Source organism: Daucus carota, chromosome 9 (genome assembly GCF_001625215.2).
Source record: "Daucus carota subsp. sativus chromosome 9, DH1 v3.0, whole genome shotgun sequence".
In the NCBI taxonomy this organism is placed as follows: Eukaryota; Viridiplantae; Streptophyta; class Magnoliopsida; order Apiales; family Apiaceae; genus Daucus; species Daucus carota.
In genome coordinates this window covers 37,032,271-37,050,875 of record NC_030389.2, presented here as the reverse complement: position 1 = coordinate 37,050,875, position 18,605 = coordinate 37,032,271, and the positions used below count along the sequence as shown (strand labels likewise).

The window sequence follows — 18,605 nt, the reverse complement described above, 5'->3', positions numbered from 1 at the left end:
CCCGTTCCCTCTCCTCTTTTCTTCATTTTTGCTCAAATGAAATATTCATAAATTATCAAGTAAGTAATCTGTTCCAACGATTGATAATCTATATATGAAGTACCTAGCTCAGCATATAATTATTATATGTATTATATAATCTATATATGGAGTACCTCAATATTTGACGAATTTATATGTATTTGAGGCACTACTTTTAGGAGCAGTGCTATGTCCTCCATATAAATTCGTCAAATGTTGATCATATGATGTAGCATAACACATGAAAATTTTAATTTGGGGCGCATATGTATGCACGTGAGACCCATATTATTAAGAAAGTTACCATCTATATATCGACAATTCAACATTTTGGAGAAAAAATTTGGCACATATATATGTATGAAATGTTCCAACTAAGGAAGCTTTGAGCATAGATATGTATATATTTAAACTTTGATTTCTTAATTTCAATTGCATATGTTATTGGAGCCGCGTTAATTTGTGTAATTTTTACGGATTTTATTTTTGTCCTACATTTGCCTTTGACTTTTAAATAAATTACTCAATTCTTTTTCTGTTTATTGATTTAATATTCTGAAAAGTACGGATATACAATATTAAGCTTCATTTATTCCGGTGATCCTAATTAAAATAAATATATTAATTAAAACAAGTGAAGAACCATAACGTTTTCCACAATACCTCTTTCACATGAGTTTTAATATTTGCGAATAACTTAAAATTCCAGTGCAACTGAAATCCAAAATAAACAAGCAAACGACGTTAGAGAGAAACACAATTGTCAGATCTGAAACGCAGTCCTCAACTGAGATATATGTACATATGCAAATACACGTACGTTCGCATGAAGATGTTTATTTACGTAAATAATATTGGAAAAATATTCATTAATAAACTTGTATCATGGAGGATGAATGTAGGCATTGTAACAGAATTCAAGATGATCGATTATCGCCATTGTCATTGAAGATTTTTCCAACATCGTCTCCGGGGCATTCGTCGTCTCCGTCTTCTTCGTGTTCGCCGCTTTCTGGTCGCCTTAGTGTAGGTTGTACAAACTACATTGAACATCATGTGTCAAAATATGATACTTTAGCTGGTGTTGCTATCAAATATGGCGTTGAGGTAACTAAAATTTTAATATATTTCTTGAGTTATGTTTGTGTGCATGTTTAATTTTGTGAATTTGATTGGAATATTTAGTGAAAGTGTTGGATTGAGTGGGGTAAAGTAATATGATTATGGTTTTTGTGTGATGGATTATTCATTTTGTGTTAGGTTTTTAATTGTGTCTGTGAAGTATTTTGTGTAATGTTCTTATGGTTGAGAAATCTTAAAGATAATAAGTTCTAAAGAAATTTAGGCGCGGTGGCTAAACGCAGGAAAAAGTGCATTGCCACACCCTTCTGATTATGACTCTCATATTCATGAATGTGGTTTTAAAATGACTTTTGTTTCTAGAGTGGGCTAGTTGTGTGGCAATTTTAAGCATTGGAAAGAGAACTCGATTCAACTATATTTAAATTGCATGAAATATGAATCGAGGATATTTTTTAACCACGGCTGGGTGCAGACGATGAATACAGCTCTAGACAATTGGACAAAAACCAGAGAACTAGTTAAGGTTGTGCAAGTTTGGCCTCCTTACTTCTTGATCTAAGAGACTAGGAACACAATATACTCTGTAATTTGTCCAACTCAAGTTCAGAACATGGTTTAAATTGTCTTAAAATGTGATTCTGCCTATGAATTTGTGCTACCATTTTCTGGCATGTATTAGTGGATTATTAGCCGTTTTCCTTTAATTTAGTTACACTTCTGCATAACCTGTAAGTGTCGCATGAAGGCATCACTTGTATTGCTTTTCTCTGAAATGTGACGTTGTCACCTGATATATCAGGTGGCTGACATTAAGAAGATAAATGGTTTAGTGACTGATCTCCAAATGTTTGGTCTGAAGACTCTTTGCATACCTCTACCAGGGAAGTATCCTCCATCGTCCATCATGGCTAATGGTTTTGACACAGAAAGGTACTGCTATGATCCCCAGTATCTATCTTCTTTTTAGGAATATCGAGAAAATCCAAACTTGGTTAGGGTACTGCCTAACAATCACTCTGATTAATTAGATACAAGTTGGAATTTTTAATCCATATAATATCTAACTTATTGCAATGTTATTTATTTCTAAATTACATGATACAGGAATTAGACTCTGTTAATATCAATAGTCCAAAACTCTGTTTTGTTTTGTTTTTTTTTTTTTGGATTTCTGTCAATTATCTGAGTACTCAATGATTTTTCATCTCATTTTGACCCAATTTTACTGAAATTGATTTAGAAAGTTTATGACTCAGGGTACTCCTGCTTAATTGGATTTTTCTAACACTTATTTTAGCAATAGGTGTGTTGGTGATGTCTTGATTCTGTTATTCTTTGATGTCATCCTGACAATGCGAATATACATAGTAATTTGCGTGAATGCACATACCATTGTTAGGATGACATCAAAATAATGCTAAACATATGTTGATTACACATCTCCAGCATATGCATCAATTCATGAACTGTAGAAGAAGTGAGTCATGGACACATGTCTCTAGTCAAATTGCTTTACAGCATGCTGTAAAGGATTGTAGCTCCAAGAAACCTGTCTAACAAATTAGAGATAACATAATTACCTTTGAGAATAGGGTCTTTCTAGTGTGTGAACAGCCACTTTTCATTTAGGTGAAAGATTTTGATTGATGGTGATTTTTGTGCATGTAGAGGGCCATCATTATTAATGAGATTGGAACCAATACAAATCCGCCACCTCATTAAAAAATGATTGTTAGTGTGTGTCACTAGAGAATCCTTTGAGAATATTTTCTGGTTCTTGATTATGCTCTGAAACAGGAAACAGAAAATTCTCCAGAACTATCGTGACTATCACTACTATATCTACAAGAACTCCAATTAACGTTGCACATAACATTTACCTGTTAGACGTCTAAAACAATTACAAATTTAATGTTTTAATAAAGATTGAAACAATTACACATAACATTTACCAATTTTATGTGTACTCTGTTACCTTCAAGGGACTGTACGTACCTCTCAATTCATGTCTTAAAATGAGCATTTACCTAATGATTCACTTCATTATATATACTGTACAATATAGTATACAGGCATATTAAGTTATCACTAAATTGTAACAGTGAATAGATGCATAGAATCCTGGTCACGTTTATATGAAAAGCACAGGCATTGTTTTTGCATTTCCAGGCAGTTTAGAAGGATGAAATTGCCTGTTTTCCGGGGTTTAGAGGGATCTACTAGTGTCCTTCCTACGATTTTAGTGTACTTTTAAGGAATTGAGTTTATGAACTTTCATCAGAATGTTTTTTTTTTTTTTAATTTAACTTGGCATGTATTGTGTGGGCTTACTGCTATAAATGTTTTTCACAGACCAAGCAGCTCTGAGCCGACCTCACCATCTAGGCGACAGGAATCAGATTTTTTAAATTCATTCAGATCAATAAAGTTAACATCACCTTCAAAGTGGAAAGAGTCCCCAGCCACGGACAATCTACAAAAATATTATGGTCTTAAGCCACCAGATCAGGAGGTTGCACCTAAACTATGTGAGATGGCTGTCTATCCGAGAGGAGGTTCTCCGTACTTGGAGGATGGTCAATTTGGCAATTCATTAACTTATATAAACCTTCCTCTGAGTGTTCATAGAAAAAGTAAAAGCGCAACTGATAATCATAAACTGGAGAATGGTGATTTAGCTAATGGTGAATCAGTTGATGCTTCTAAAAAGTCTGACCTCAATAACTGGATCAGCAATTTAGTAAGTTGGAACAAGAAATCTGAAGCTGACTATAACTCTCGTGCCCCGGAGATGTTACTGAAACGAGATGCAAGCAATGGTGGATTTTCAAAGATTACAGGTAAAGGTTTAGCACTGAGGCAAAAAGCTGCCAGTCGGACTGCCTCAGAAATTGATGGTGAAACAGGACTGCAGAGTTCAATTTCTAAATCTGTGGAAGAATTTTTACGACGAGATAGTCTTAGTTGTGTAAAGAAGTCTCTGAGTATGCCAAGTTTCCAGGATTCAATTTGTACCTCATCCATTTGGCCAGCAGTTAATTGGAGTTTGAAGCCTGATCTGCAGGTCTTTTCAACTGTAGCGATAACAAGACAAATATTTGATAGCTTGCCAAAGCCAATCACTAGCAGAAGGAACAAAACAGCTGTGGATTAGTAGAATTCAAAATTACTTATCCGCTTTTAGAATTTTTTGTTGATCAGTTCTTAGGATATATAAATTTTGGTCGAGTAGAAAATATATTGTTGGCCACAGGCGTCTGCAGTCCAAGTCAAGGGTTGAAATGCCGAACTTGGAACTAGTCATTCCGTACAGATTAAGGAACTTTTAAGTTAAAAGAAATTGTATATTAGGTATGTAGATCTGTAAATGTAACAGATGAAACAGCTTGTGGATATAACGTTTACAGATAAAGCCATGTGTTTAATTATGAATTCCATTCTGCTGATTGTGACAAAAAAATGGAAGTTTAGGGTATAATAAAATTATGTTCTTGATATATTTCTGGATCCTAATGATTGGGAGTTTTTCCAAGCTATGGATGAAGATAGAGACGGACAGGTCGACTCTTGGGAGTTCATGCAGTTCCTGAGACGACAACAGGCTACAAAGACTAAGCCAACCGTAAATTGTTTCAGATACTACACATAGATGGAAGTAATGGTCTTGATTTGTTTCGGATACTAGACATAGATGGAAGTAATGGTCTTGATTTTTGGTAGGTACTAATGACTCTCTAAAACCAGAGACCTTTCTGTTGGTCTTGCCAGAAGTTCAAACCGGCCGTATATTTTACATGTCTCAATTGGTTTGAGAAGTCCTGCGCCCCCTTCTATTTTGTGTTTGGTTGGTGTGAATGAATTCGGAAGGAATGGAATGAAATTTACACTATGTTACGAGCAATTGCTTATGTTGTGTTTGGTTGGGGTGAATGATTCGGAAGGAATGGAATGAAAAATGAACTATATTATGAACAATGGTTAAGAAATTGCATTCCTTCATTCATTCCATTTCTTACAACATGTACTAGATATCACACCTTCAATGTGAGATGGAATGCTCCATTTTATCCTATTCTCAATTTCTTCTCAAATCTCATCATAGAAATTTTGCACTTCCTTAAATTTGTTATTAAACTTTCTTCCTATCTTTCTTAGTTTCAAGTATTTTTACTCATTCCATTCTCCCCAACCAAACACAATATTATGGATTTCATTCCTTCCTCCATTCCATTCCTTATACCTTATACTACATATCACAACCCAAATTTGGGGAGGAATGACTCATTCTCTCCCTCACTCAATTTCTTTTCAAATTTCATCATAACAATTTTGCATTCACTCAATTTTTTTCAAAATTTTCCTCGTACCTCTATTATATTCATTTATATTTAGTCATTCCATTCCATTCTTCTCAACCAAACACAACATTACGCTCTTCTTGAAGGCAACATATCTTAAAGGTTCAAAAAAGTTTATATAGTGAGTAGCTAATAACATTGGAGATTGCTATAAATGACATCTTTTTCACTAAAATAACATAAAATTGGATAAATTAACTCAATTTTACTTAAATTAATCACGTGGCCAATTAAACCTTCATTATTCGATAAGTGAACTTGGTCGGTCAAGTTAATTAATATGCCTTTAAATATAGTCTGTTAATTATTTTTTTCTCACCCCCATTGAATCCAAAACCATTTCCTTTCACAAAACTTCCATTTTTACACTATAGGGTGAAAGAGTAACAGGGGAGCCTAGACACCAAATAGTTGGGGAGAGCATGGCCCGGTTCAGCTCGGTTTCGGAGTAAAATCGGAACCGCAACCATATATTTTCGGTTTTTAAAATCGAAAACCGCAATCGCCGGTTCGGATTCGGTTTCGATTTAAAAAACCTTGGTTCGGTTTTTATCGGTTCGGTTGAGAGGTATAACTGGAATCCAACCATTTAATTCGGATCGGTTTTCATTTTTTCGGTTTCGGTTTCGGTTTCGGATTGGTTACATTCGGATCGGTTTTTCCCGATTTCGGTTCGGTTTTAAATCGGTTTTTTGCTCACCCCTACCAAATAGTGAGGCGGCACAATATATACATGTCTTCAATCCATGAACATTCTTAATTTTAATGGAACTAACCATATTTGATCGTTCTAATAAAAAAATTACATTTGATCCTTAATTCATATATCTTAGTAGTGTGATAAAGTGATATATACAGATTAATTTATTATACTGCTGTAGAATCGTGATATATGAATAAATCGAATATGTCTATCATGATTTTATAACACTTTTATCAACAGCAACAGAACTCCAACATACAATGAGCTAGACTGTGTATGTTTTTTATTATTATTATTATTATCATTATTATTATTATTATTATTATTATTATTATTTATGTGTACTCCCATGTTTTGTAATATTATATGTGCTAAATATGTAGAATAGCAGAATCTCGTGTTTTGTAATATTATATTATTATAATTGATTGAGAATCACATGTTGTTGGTTTGATTTGCACATATAACAAGGTGCATATATATATATATATATATATATATATATTAATTGATTATAATTGTCAGAAAATAGTAGTTAATGATTACTATGATCCATAATAATGGTTTATATATAAGGTAAGGTATCTTAAATATATAGCATGCAATTTATATTTTTATAGTTGGGCACATCATGACCATCAAATTCATATTCATCCGATGAATGTATGTGATCCTAAATTCTAATATTAATATTTGTTCTAATTTGAACCCCCTTATTAATAATATCCAAAGGAAGTAGGCGGATCAACTTTAATAAATTATGTCAACAAATATAAAAATGTAATTGTAACTTTTATCTATGAGAGCAAGTTCACTTGTAGTTAAATATTAATACTTAGCAATTTTACCATTTCAATAAATACCAAGTATAACTGAGATATTCTCCTGATCAATCAATATACTTATATAAAAAAGAAGCGAAGGGCGTGTAGGTGACGCCTCTCACATTGATCCGTTTTATTTTTCTAATTTTCTGAAATTTTTGGATGAAAAATATCAAAAATTAGAATTACCTTTTTTAGTTTCGGATATATTAGAAGTAAGTTTCAAAATCTGATTTTGTTTCAGATTATTTATGGAATATAGTAGCTTGAAAGTTTTAATCTGATTTTGTTTCTATATAGAGGAGAAGCGAGGGGTGTGTCGGTGGCGCCTCTCACATCACTCTGTTCTATTTTCCTAACTACTTTTTTCAGTTACAGATATATTAGAAGTAAGTTTCAGAATCTGATTTTGTTTCAGATTATTTAATTATGCGAAAGAGTAGCACATAAGTCTCTCTGCACCTATAAATATCTCTATAGGTTGTAGGGTTTTGAATCATCTAAACACAACCTACTCTCTCTCTCTCTCAATACCACAACTCTACCTCTTTGGTGATAGTTCTCTTGCTCGATTTCTAAATCGGTGGTGCCGTTCTTCAGCAACGATAAGTGAAGGTTGTTTATACGGTATTAAAAAAAATAAAGGTTGTTACAAGTAAAGGTAGTTATAGGCCGCTATATGGGAGTCGACAAATCCAAACACGGGAGAAGAATATAGTCTTGACACCATATTGATGGATGTTATCAATATATTAACTATTAGTGATGTATGTTTATTGGTTATTTTTTTATAATATATATATTTTTTGTTTATCGGACATGTTTGTTGTTATTAATTTTTATATGATTTACTTTGTACACAGAAAAATATTATTTTCAAGCAACTTTTAAGAGAAGACTGTTCATGCAGTATTAAAAAACAAAAGTTGTTACAGGCAAGAGTAGTTATAGACCGCTATCTCACGAATTTAAGTTAGATGTTTTTGTGCACAATCGATTCAAAAAAATTGGAGGAAGGTGACAATGTAAGAACATGATTACTTTTCAAAAAAAAAAACACAAATAAAATTAAAATTCGTCGTGCTTTAAATTGTTAATTACGTGTAGAAATTTATTTTCATTTTTTCACCATGAATTATAGTCCAATTTTGCAATTTTATATATTAGTATTGGTATTATATCAAGATTTTAATAATATAAAATTTATTTTATCCTACAAATATTAATTTTTAATCATTAATATACTTTTTATAGATAGCAACAAAATTATTACATTCTACAAATATTAATATTGAATCATTAATATAATTTTCATAGGCCGCCGCAACGCACGGCTTCTCAGCTACTATTAGAAATTGGACTTGACAAGGGTATGTATATCAAAATAGTTGTAATTAAATATTTAGTTATTTGCCACTGAAATTAAATATTTAGTTATTTGCCACTGAACATTACTGGAAGACGAAGTCACTAAACCAAGCATTGACTAGATAAACTATACTGACGGAGAGTCTTCCTTCCACCCTACTTGCAAGTACATGTTGTTTCTTTCTTTTTACTTCCTCAGTCCCATTTAATTGTATAGATTAACGTTCGATATACATTTTTATATTTAAAACCTTTTTTCCCGTATAAAAATATAACATTTATATTTTTATAAAAAATGGATTTTTTAAAAATAAATTATAAAACTATATTTTGTAAGAGCTTTAAAATATCTGCCGAACAGCGAAAAAAGAACATATACAATTGAATTGAATGAAAAGAGTATCGAGTAGCCATTTTAACTAGGCTGGTGGTCCTCCGCACTCCTTTTTCTAAGAAAGTTAGCTCTCCTCTCTCGGTCATGACATATGTATCCTCTGACAAATATAAGTAGGTGAAAAAGACTAATTCACAACTATGACAATTCAAAGTATAAAAATTCAAACAAAAATATGTTTGCATTAAAATAAATCCAATGCTTATTTTATTCCGGTCTACCAATCATCCTTTGTTATTAACCGGTCTATATATGACCTCTCCCGAGCACATGTCTAAATAAATTTTTGAATTGTATTATTTATTAGAAATATAATATCTTTTTAGTTAAATATATTCTTATATTCGTAATATATTTATCAATTTATGTTATTATTGTTTAAATATAAAATGTATTAACAATTGATCCTATTTTAAATTTTGACTTTTCCTAAAATTTATGCTCAAAAACATGTCATGATATGAATTTAGTTCTAAATGATATGTTTTATTTTAGTAAAATCAATATGTTGTTTTATGATTTCTAAAGAGATGAGAAAATATTGAGCACCAACACATGTATAGGTTTGTCGTGTGTGCTCATGTGGATATGCTAAGCACTAAAATTTATGAATTTGGATGATTTCGACTGGTGTGATTGTTATAAAGGTAGGAGGTCCATCAGTATTAAAATTTATGAATATGTAATTGTATTAGACCTGTAACAGGTGAATGTTATGTGTGACGTTATTCGGAGTTTTAATATATGTAGCGGTCATGATTATTTGATAAATTAATATGAAAGTGTAACACAGTTTTTAAGTTAAATAGTTCTAATTCAAAAATTAATTTGTGTTATTAATCTTTTTGTAGTAACTTGTGTGTTACCGTCATTTATGGTATGGCTATAACAATGACAATTGTTGTGATGGTTGAAGTGGCATTGGCTTTATTCTATATGAAATTTGCCTTTGATCTTTATAACCAATTCAAATATAAGATCATAATCAAATTTTGATATTTTGATATTTGTTAATATATTAATATATAATTCTTATTAATTATTTGAATTTTGAAACATAATAAGAATTTATAGATCTTGTTTCATAAATTAAATTACTTAAATTTTAAAATTAAAACGAACAATTTTTTCTCAATATACTTTTGTTGATCGGTTAATCGTTATATTATAGAATCTTGATAATATGGAACTCTTTTCAAGGTAGTATAATAATAATAATAATTATTAACATAATTATATGTATAATCATAACTAATTAAAGTTTGGTATTTTGATATTTGATGTTTATGATGTTTATGTTTAGTTTATTAATAAATGATATATATATATAAGGTGGCGCTCAAAGAGAGAATCACTCCTTAAAATAGAACCAGAGAAAACCATAGAAACCTAAATTTTAAATAGATTTTTAGGATCTAAATTTTTTTGCATGTCTTTTTCATGTTTTTTCATCGTTGTGTGTGTTCAAAAATAATTTTAAAATATAATACATAGATATTAACATTTTTTGCATGTGAGTTCTGCTGCAGAACCCTAACTAATATTAAAAATAATGTAAGAGTTAATGGTTCTCTCTGAAACATGACCCTATATTATTAATGAATACAAAAGCTAAATGAATGCTTGATAAGGAAACGTTGACCTCACCAATCAAAATAGCATTTCCAATGCAACTCCACTGCCATTCTTGTCAATATTAGAAAGAAAATTCGATATTTTCAAATTATTTTTTCAGAGATATTAAATCAATGATATGTTAATATGTAATAATTTTATTCATCAGTTTGTTGTAAAAGATATGAAATTTATTCTTATTCGATCACACAAAATGGTGTTAGGTGAAATTAGAAAATTTTATATTTTTTTGGGTGCATACTATTTTCCTATTTAGAACTCAACATACTGAGAAAGAAGTAAAAAATATTATGATCAAAAGACCAAGTAGTTATGATGTCATAGGCATTACAGAACTTAATTTATGATCAGTAAAAAAAGCTGGCTATATAAACACATTCTCAATTATTCATTTAGGTACAATACACCCCACACAGACAACTAGCTATATTAACTGAAGAAGCTTGCAATATGGAAGAACTCAGTAATATTGCAAAGGCTTATTTAATTTAATGCCGGATCAAAACATACTCAAACACTTGCCAGGGATTTTTTCGAAGCTATGGATGTAGACAAGAACGGACAGATCGACTGTTGGGAGTTCATGCAGTTCCTGAGAGTACAGGGCTACAAAGACTACGCAGACCATAAATTGTTTCAGATATTAGACATAGATAAAAGTGAAGGTCTGGATTTCTGGGAGGTAATGACTCTCTATTATATCATCAAAAGTGGGAGACCTTTCTGTTGGTCTTGCCAGAAGTTCATAACAGCCGTATATTTTGTATGTGTCAATTGCTTTGAGAAGTCTGCGGCCCCGGTCTATTTGTGTCCCGGCTGCTATGAAGCCTGCAAGTACCGACACTCCCACGGCCCTCTTCCTCCACAATTCCTCGACAATTATACAATTCTTGAAGCCCACAGAGTATCTTCCCTTGCCAAGGTATAATTTGTACGTGTTTACATTATTTATAATTCAATTGTCTTGGAATTGTCTTGAAACCATATATTCATATATGGTTGCATGCAGAATCAAGCGAAACAGTCTCCATCCATTGCAAATATGTCTGCCCTCCCTCCGGCCACTACTGCATATTCCTCGTCATCTCAGGCTATAGTTCCGGCAGTTAGTTATGCAACGGTAAGTCTCAGCTATTTGCTAATACTTTTAAGGCTTAATGACCTTTTAGCCCTCGAAGTATGGGTGAATGTTCCGATGCGGCCTCGAAATTTAAAAACGTATCTTTCGACCCTCAAAGTATCTTTGTCGTACCTTTTAGCCCTTTTTAAAAATACCGGTATAAATCGGGGGATAAACTTGACAATTCATATTCGGGGTAAAATTTGAGCGTACCTTTTAACCCTTAAAGTATACATCTCGTTCCTTTTAACCCCTAAAGAATACATTAAAATACATTAGATGTTCCTTTTAACCCTTAATGTTTAATGCCCTTTTTAACCCTCACGTGTGAAATGTCAACTTTGTCCACCCCGTTATATACCGGTATTTTTAAAAAGGGTTAAAAGGTACGACAAAAATACTTTGAGGGTCAAAATGTACGTTTTTAAACTTCGAGGCCGCATCGGAACATTCACCCATACTTGGAGGACTAAAAGGTCATTAAGCCTACTTTTAAAGAATTTTCAAATATAAAATATTTTTTTGTTTGTTTTTGCGGATGCAGGCTAGGAGAGATAACAACCAGATATTTTTGAAGGCGTACAGGGCATTAGAGATGGCAGCGAGTATTGGGACCTTGGGTGTCATTGTTGCCTCGTGTTCTATTATGTGAAACACATCTGCACAAAACTCCCTATTACATATATTAGAGTAAACGACAAAGTGATAACTGTTGTTTTCCAAATTTTACAAAATGTTGGCTGGACTTTAAAAACTACGAGAGTTTACTTCTGCCTTTTAATAAGGTGGCGGCCGCCGGCCGTCAACATCTGTTAACCCCAAAAAATAAAAGAGTAAACGACAAGATGGTGGATGTAGTTTTCCAAATTTTACAAAATGTTGGCCGGATTTCCACCATTTTATCGTTTACTTTTTTATATTTTGGAGTTAACGGAAGAAAATTAACGGAGGTTCACGGCCGCCACCTTATTAAAAGTCGGAAGTAAACTCTCGCCACCATTATGTAATTTTTAAAGTGCAGCCAACCTCTTGTAAAATTTGAAAAACTATGGTCACTACTTTGTCGTTTATTCTATATATTATAAGTAAATCATTTTGATATTTTTCCTATTCATTTTCAAGATTTCTAATTATAATTAAATTAATATTTTTAAATCAAAATTTAAGACAATATTGATTGAAATATAAAATCAGAATACTTGAAAATGATCAAAAATATTCAAACCAAGACGGGGGAGCATAACTATCTCCAACTATGGACAATATTGATTGATTTCTATGTCACTTTCCTACCTTTCCAAATTAATATTGCAGTCGACGAATATCACTTACTCTATGTAAGTGCCTCTCTTTTTAATAAATCAAGTTGAGTTTTTTAGCGCAAAATTTTAACGTCATTGATTAGTTAGACAAAATGATTATTATAAATTTTTTAATAGTAATACATTCATAAAAAAAGTTATAAATAATATTAAAAATTATAAGATTATAATTGTGTTGAAAAAATCAAATTTTTTTGTTTGAAAATAGATGGAATAACTTATACTTTTGTATCCTGATATATCAATGGTTAATTATTTGTTAAATCAATTTTTAAAATACAATTCATCAAAATAAGACTCAAATATATATATATATATATACACATATATATATATATATATATATATAATTACACAAGATGGTGTACTATAATAATAATTAATATACGATAATAGCTTAGAATAGGTTCAACAAATTTTATATAATAAATGTTTGGCTCTTTTCATAAATACCATTACTTTCTAAAACAAATTCCAAAAATATTATATTTCAAAAAGTATTTGCAAAACTACGGAGGTTGCATATGCAACCATATCTACAACGGCTAGCAACCATATATGCAAACACAAATGCAATTTTGAAAAAATCTTTTGAAAATTACATTTAGTTGCATAATAAGTTGAAACTAGTTACAAATGGCTAGAAATGAATGCCCCTGCGGGGCCGTTAGCAATAACACAAAAAACAACCACAAAATCATCTAAAAACAACCACAAAATCAACTAAAAACAACCACAAAATCAAAGCAACCATATATGCAAACACAAATGCAACTTTGAAAAAATCTTTTAAAAATTACATTTAGTTGCATAATAAGTTGCAACTAATTGCAAATGGCTAAAAATGAAAGCTCTTGCGGGGCCGATAGCAATAATACAAAAATAACCACAAAATCAACTAAAAACAATCACAAAATCAACTAAAATGACCTAATTAAGATGAAGAAGATGGAGATTGACTTCTGTCTTCGGTACAATCATAACCAATTGAGACGAATAGCGTGTGGATTTTGAGTTTAGTGGATTTAAGCGGTGGGAGGTCTGGGCCTCATAGTTGAAGGGCTGCACAACGTCGATGTCGTGGTTTACGATGCAATGGTTGGTGTGGCGATTGAGGAGAGAAATGGGAGAAAGAGGGCGGGGAGAATGGAAGAGACAAGACGTGCAAGAGAGGGAGGAAAATGATTTTTTCACGGCAGCGTGAGGTTGTGGCCCGTTATTTCAGGGGTGAGAGAGACCGTGAGAAAAGCTTTGCAGATGAGATGATGAAGATGGTGAAACAGAACAGACTGTGTACTTTTGCAAATGTTTTAATTAAAATTATAAGGAAATCCTATATTTATAATAATATGAGACATGTCTGTAATTCTGCAATAAAGATGGTAAAAATGTGCATTTTTGTCAAATTCCCTAAATATTTTATATAATTTTAATAAAATTCGAGATGTCCATCTTGCTAGTGAGTCAATTAAATTAAAAAAAAACTTACAAATACATCATCCAACCCATTAAATATTAATTAATAAGTGAACTTTCAAAAAAATTGATGTTCGTCGAAGTTAAATTGGAATTTATTTATTTTTCCGCATTCGATCCGTCGTGACTTCCACACATGCATATAGAAGTAAGATGCATGTGTAAGGGCTGTTCATAAGCAGACGCATCATCCTATTTCATATGACCATATTATTAGAAGTGGCGATTCGTTCCATATCTCTCTCTCAACTTGACAAGGATATAAATGGTCAAAAGTAGAAAGAAAATCCAACTTGACAAGGGTGTGTATATTAAAATAGTGCGAAGATGTAGTAGTTATTTGCAACTAAACATTGACTATAGATCGATTAATATACTGATGGAGAGTCTTCCTTGCACCCTACTTGCAAGTGCATATTGGTTTCTTTCTCTTTATGAAGTACTAGCTATGTAATTGTGATATAAGTAGCTAGGTTGATGATCCTTCACCTCTTTTTCGGAAGAAACTTAGCTCTCCTCTCTCGATCATGAGATACGTATCTTCTAACAAATATACGTAGGCGATCTAAGATCGTCGGAGGGACACCCGGCAACTAGAGTACTTGCCCCGAGTATAAGTAGTTTAATATTTATGTTATATTTTTTTTTTTTTTTTTGAAATAAATATTTATGTTATATAAATTTTGTAAAATGTAGCTTTGCCCTCATGATTGACACATTGGTCTCTATCAAGAATAGCATAGGCTCGCCACACCAATCAGAATACTATTCATAATTCCACTTGCATTTTTGTGAATAAGGCCCTCTCCAGCCGTTGTGATCCAAAAATCCAAATTTGGATCATCAACTGATTCAAATTCTGATCCAAATTTCTGACCAACTCCAGCAGCGTGATCCAAATTCTGATCTTGGATCAGTGAACAGTGGTGATCCAAATTCTGATTCAAATTTGGATCAGTGAACAGTGGTGATCCAAATTTGGATCAGTACTATTCACTGATCCAAATTTGGATCACTTTTTGGATCACTGCTGGGGAGAATTTGGGGTAATCTGCCCCAAATTTGGATCTTTGGATCACTGCTGGGTTTGCCCTTAGAGAGCAGATTGAACAGGTTATTTATATATTCCAAATTTGTTCTTAAGATAATTTATCATTATGTGATAATTTTATTCATAAGGTTGTTGTGATGCTCCCTTTAGTGAATAGCATATTCAATAAAAAGATGATATGTAAAATTTTAATAAAATGGAAAATTCTTGAATATCTTGCATTTTCCTATTTGCAAGTAAAAATTTAGCGAAGAAAGCAGTCATTCATAGAGGAAAAAATCATTACCAAAAGACTAGTTGACTAATTATTTTAATTTGATTTACAACGGTCATGGCCATGATGTCACCGGCCTTAAACAACTTAATTTGTTAACTAAAGTTGGGTTATATACACACACACATTCTCAAGACGATAATCAAAAAAATTTCAACTAACTTATCATTTTTTTGCCAAAAAATCTTTAAACAAAGTTTATTAAGATTATATAAAATTAATGAAAATAGGATTACATGTGAGCATCAGTGGCCAAACTTTACCGAGTGTAACACTTATGTGACTGAATTTTCATATTGGCAATTTGGAGGCCATACACTACTTTCATCTCTCATAATATTGGCGGTTGGCCATGTTTATATACTATACATACACCCATACAGATTACTAGCTATCTACTTGAGAAGCTTGCAACATGGAAGAACTCCGTATTAATATTGCACAGGCAGCTTACTTTAATGCCGGAACAGAGAATACTAAAAAATTAGCCAGGAATTTTTCCAAGCTATGGATGAAGATAGAGATGGCAGTTCATGCAGGTCCTGAAATTACAGGGCTACAGCCTACGAAGACTACGCCGACCATAAATTGTTTGAGATCCTAGACATAGATGGAAGTAATGGTCTGGATTTTTGGGAGTCAATGACTCTCTATTATATCATCAAAAGCGGGAGGCCTTTCTCTTGGTCTTGTCGGTATACCGGTAAATGGATTGGATATCCGATCCCATCCCATCTGTGGTTAAATAAATGGATATGGATCTTTATTAAAAAAATACGATCGGCTAATAATCCGATCCAATAATAATCCGGTCCGATAAAGAATGAATATGGATATGGTCAAATCTGATCTGTTAACGATCCGATCCGATGCATACTTAACTATAGTATATATATTATATTCATATAATACATACAAAATTTCTAAAAATACAAGACAGAACCATAAAGCATATTTTCTTGTAACCGATCAGCCACTTCTAAGTCTTGACTCAGCCCTCACTCTTATTATTATTATTATTCATTTAATCTAATAATCACCCTTTTTTCATAGAGTAAGTATAAACATAGGGGAGCTAAACTCTTCTACTTAACACATCCTCAATCACCTGCTTCTGTATTTAGGACATTTATTGATTTTAATTCTGATTAAGAGAGGAGCATACCACAATTTTCTTCCTCCAAAAGTATTAAGGAACTTATTTATTATTTTTTTATTTACTTGATACATCCTATATTCAAGGTTTTATAGCAACAACCAACAAAATTTTTCAGTTGCATTTTTAATAATAACATGAAGCGGAAGACTTTACTTTACTGCTTTATCAGTTTTTTTTGTGCTTGTTATGTTAAAATTCATGAATTAATGTAGATAGGGAAAAAAATCATGTTTTTCCGTTTCGAAGGTTAAAACATTGTCTACGGTGAAAAAATATATTTCGTAATTTCTAATGGATTGGATCTCCGATCCGATTATGATCCACGTCCGAATGGACCGGATATGGTTTGATTTATAAAATATCCGAGTCCTGATCCGATCCGATCCGAATCCGATAAATCTAAATGGATTAGGATATGGATTTCGCTAGATTCGATCCAAATCCGATCCGTTTACAGGCCTACTCGCCAGAAGTTCCTATCGGCCAAAATGATACCTCTAAAAGAATAATGAAAGAAGTGGTATATGGCTTTCACTTCAGTAACCAACTTGATACTTAACCCTTTCTCTACCTAAACAAAAAGTATATACTCCCTCCATCCCATTTTATGTGACCTCATTTCCTTTTTGGGATGTCCCAAAAAGAATGAACCTATAATACTTACTATTTTTGAATACTACTTTTCACTATTACATCTACTACCTCTATATTTTATACTCTCTTTTTATTAAATAAACACTATTACACCCACTACTTTTCTCCACTATCTCAAATCTATTATTAAATATTGATCCCACCACTTTACCCACTTTTCAACTACATTTACTACCTTTTCCTTAATCTCCGTGAAAGTCAAACCAGCTCACATAAAATGGGACGGAGGGAGTAGTTTGTTAGTGTGGAAAGACCTTTTTTTCAAATACAGGCAAATAGTCTCCGAAATGTTGTTATTAATTAAAAAAGTTCATAATAATCATTGGGCAATAGGCATGAATAGTCAACTTATAAATATTCAAGTAAACCAAAAATGTATAACACACATGTAACGTTGATAGGCAATGCAAAACTTGTGCGCTACACATCACCATAAGCGCGCACGTAGGTGGTGGAGCAATATATTAGTAACACGTTTAAACACTACCAAAGTGTCTTGCTATATAAAGCCTTCAAAGCTTCTTTATCAAATCAATGTGGGACTTAAGGTTTCCTTTCCAGTTTTTAACTACCAAGAAAGCAATTTTGGATCATCACAACTCATCCATTCCTTAGTCATTTTGAGTGAATAAACATGCATTGGAAAACTCTCTCGGAGGAGAACATAATCCAAGCATAACCCGCCACGAACACATAGCCGAGCCTCACTCAAATTGATGCTCGAAATGACAATATTCTAACAGTAACTTTCAGGAACCAAACACCCAGGTTCATAAAAGGACAGAACTGGTATTGACACTTTGGACCCCTATGTTTAGGCGCATTTTCGATTTGGTCTCAAATAATTTTTTTTGGCAGTATGCACCCTAAAGTTTGAAAAGCGCTTCGCTTTGCACCCCTTTGACCACTCTCCGTTTAATTGACCGTTAAAGTTAACAGATGTGGGGTTTACACTTTGCACCCCACACTTTGCACTTTGCACCCCACATCTGTTAATTTTTTTTCATGAGTATTTTTTTCATGAGAATTTTGTATCGGCTAATAGGAAAGGGTGACAATTGAAGGACCTGTATGCAACTCTGCTGAAGTTATAAAATATTAGGAAAGATATAAATTTAGCAGAATGTGTAGAATTCCGATACCGACCAACCTTATATTTGACT

At 32.4% G+C, this 18,605-nt stretch overlaps 2 protein-coding genes across 2 annotated transcripts; both read left to right on the top strand.

Moving 5' to 3' along the window:
- The first annotated feature begins 906 nt into the window (after positions 1-906).
- Positions 907-4,258, top strand: LOC108201551 (uncharacterized). The gene is made up of 4 exons (XM_017369842.2): positions 907-1,128; positions 1,904-2,034; positions 3,274-3,348; positions 3,457-4,258. Exons 1-4 carry the CDS (start codon positions 907-909, stop codon positions 4,256-4,258), a joined length of 1,230 nt encoding a protein of 409 aa, XP_017225331.2.
- A 6,542-nt stretch (positions 4,259-10,800) lies between these two features.
- Positions 10,801-12,760, top strand: LOC135149359 (uncharacterized). The gene is made up of 3 exons (XM_064084955.1): positions 10,801-11,308; positions 11,396-11,506; positions 12,051-12,760. Exons 1-3 carry the CDS (start codon positions 10,928-10,930, stop codon positions 12,156-12,158), a joined length of 600 nt encoding a protein of 199 aa, XP_063941025.1. The 5' UTR covers positions 10,801-10,927; the 3' UTR covers positions 12,159-12,760.
- The last annotated feature ends 5,845 nt before the right edge of the window (positions 12,761-18,605 follow it).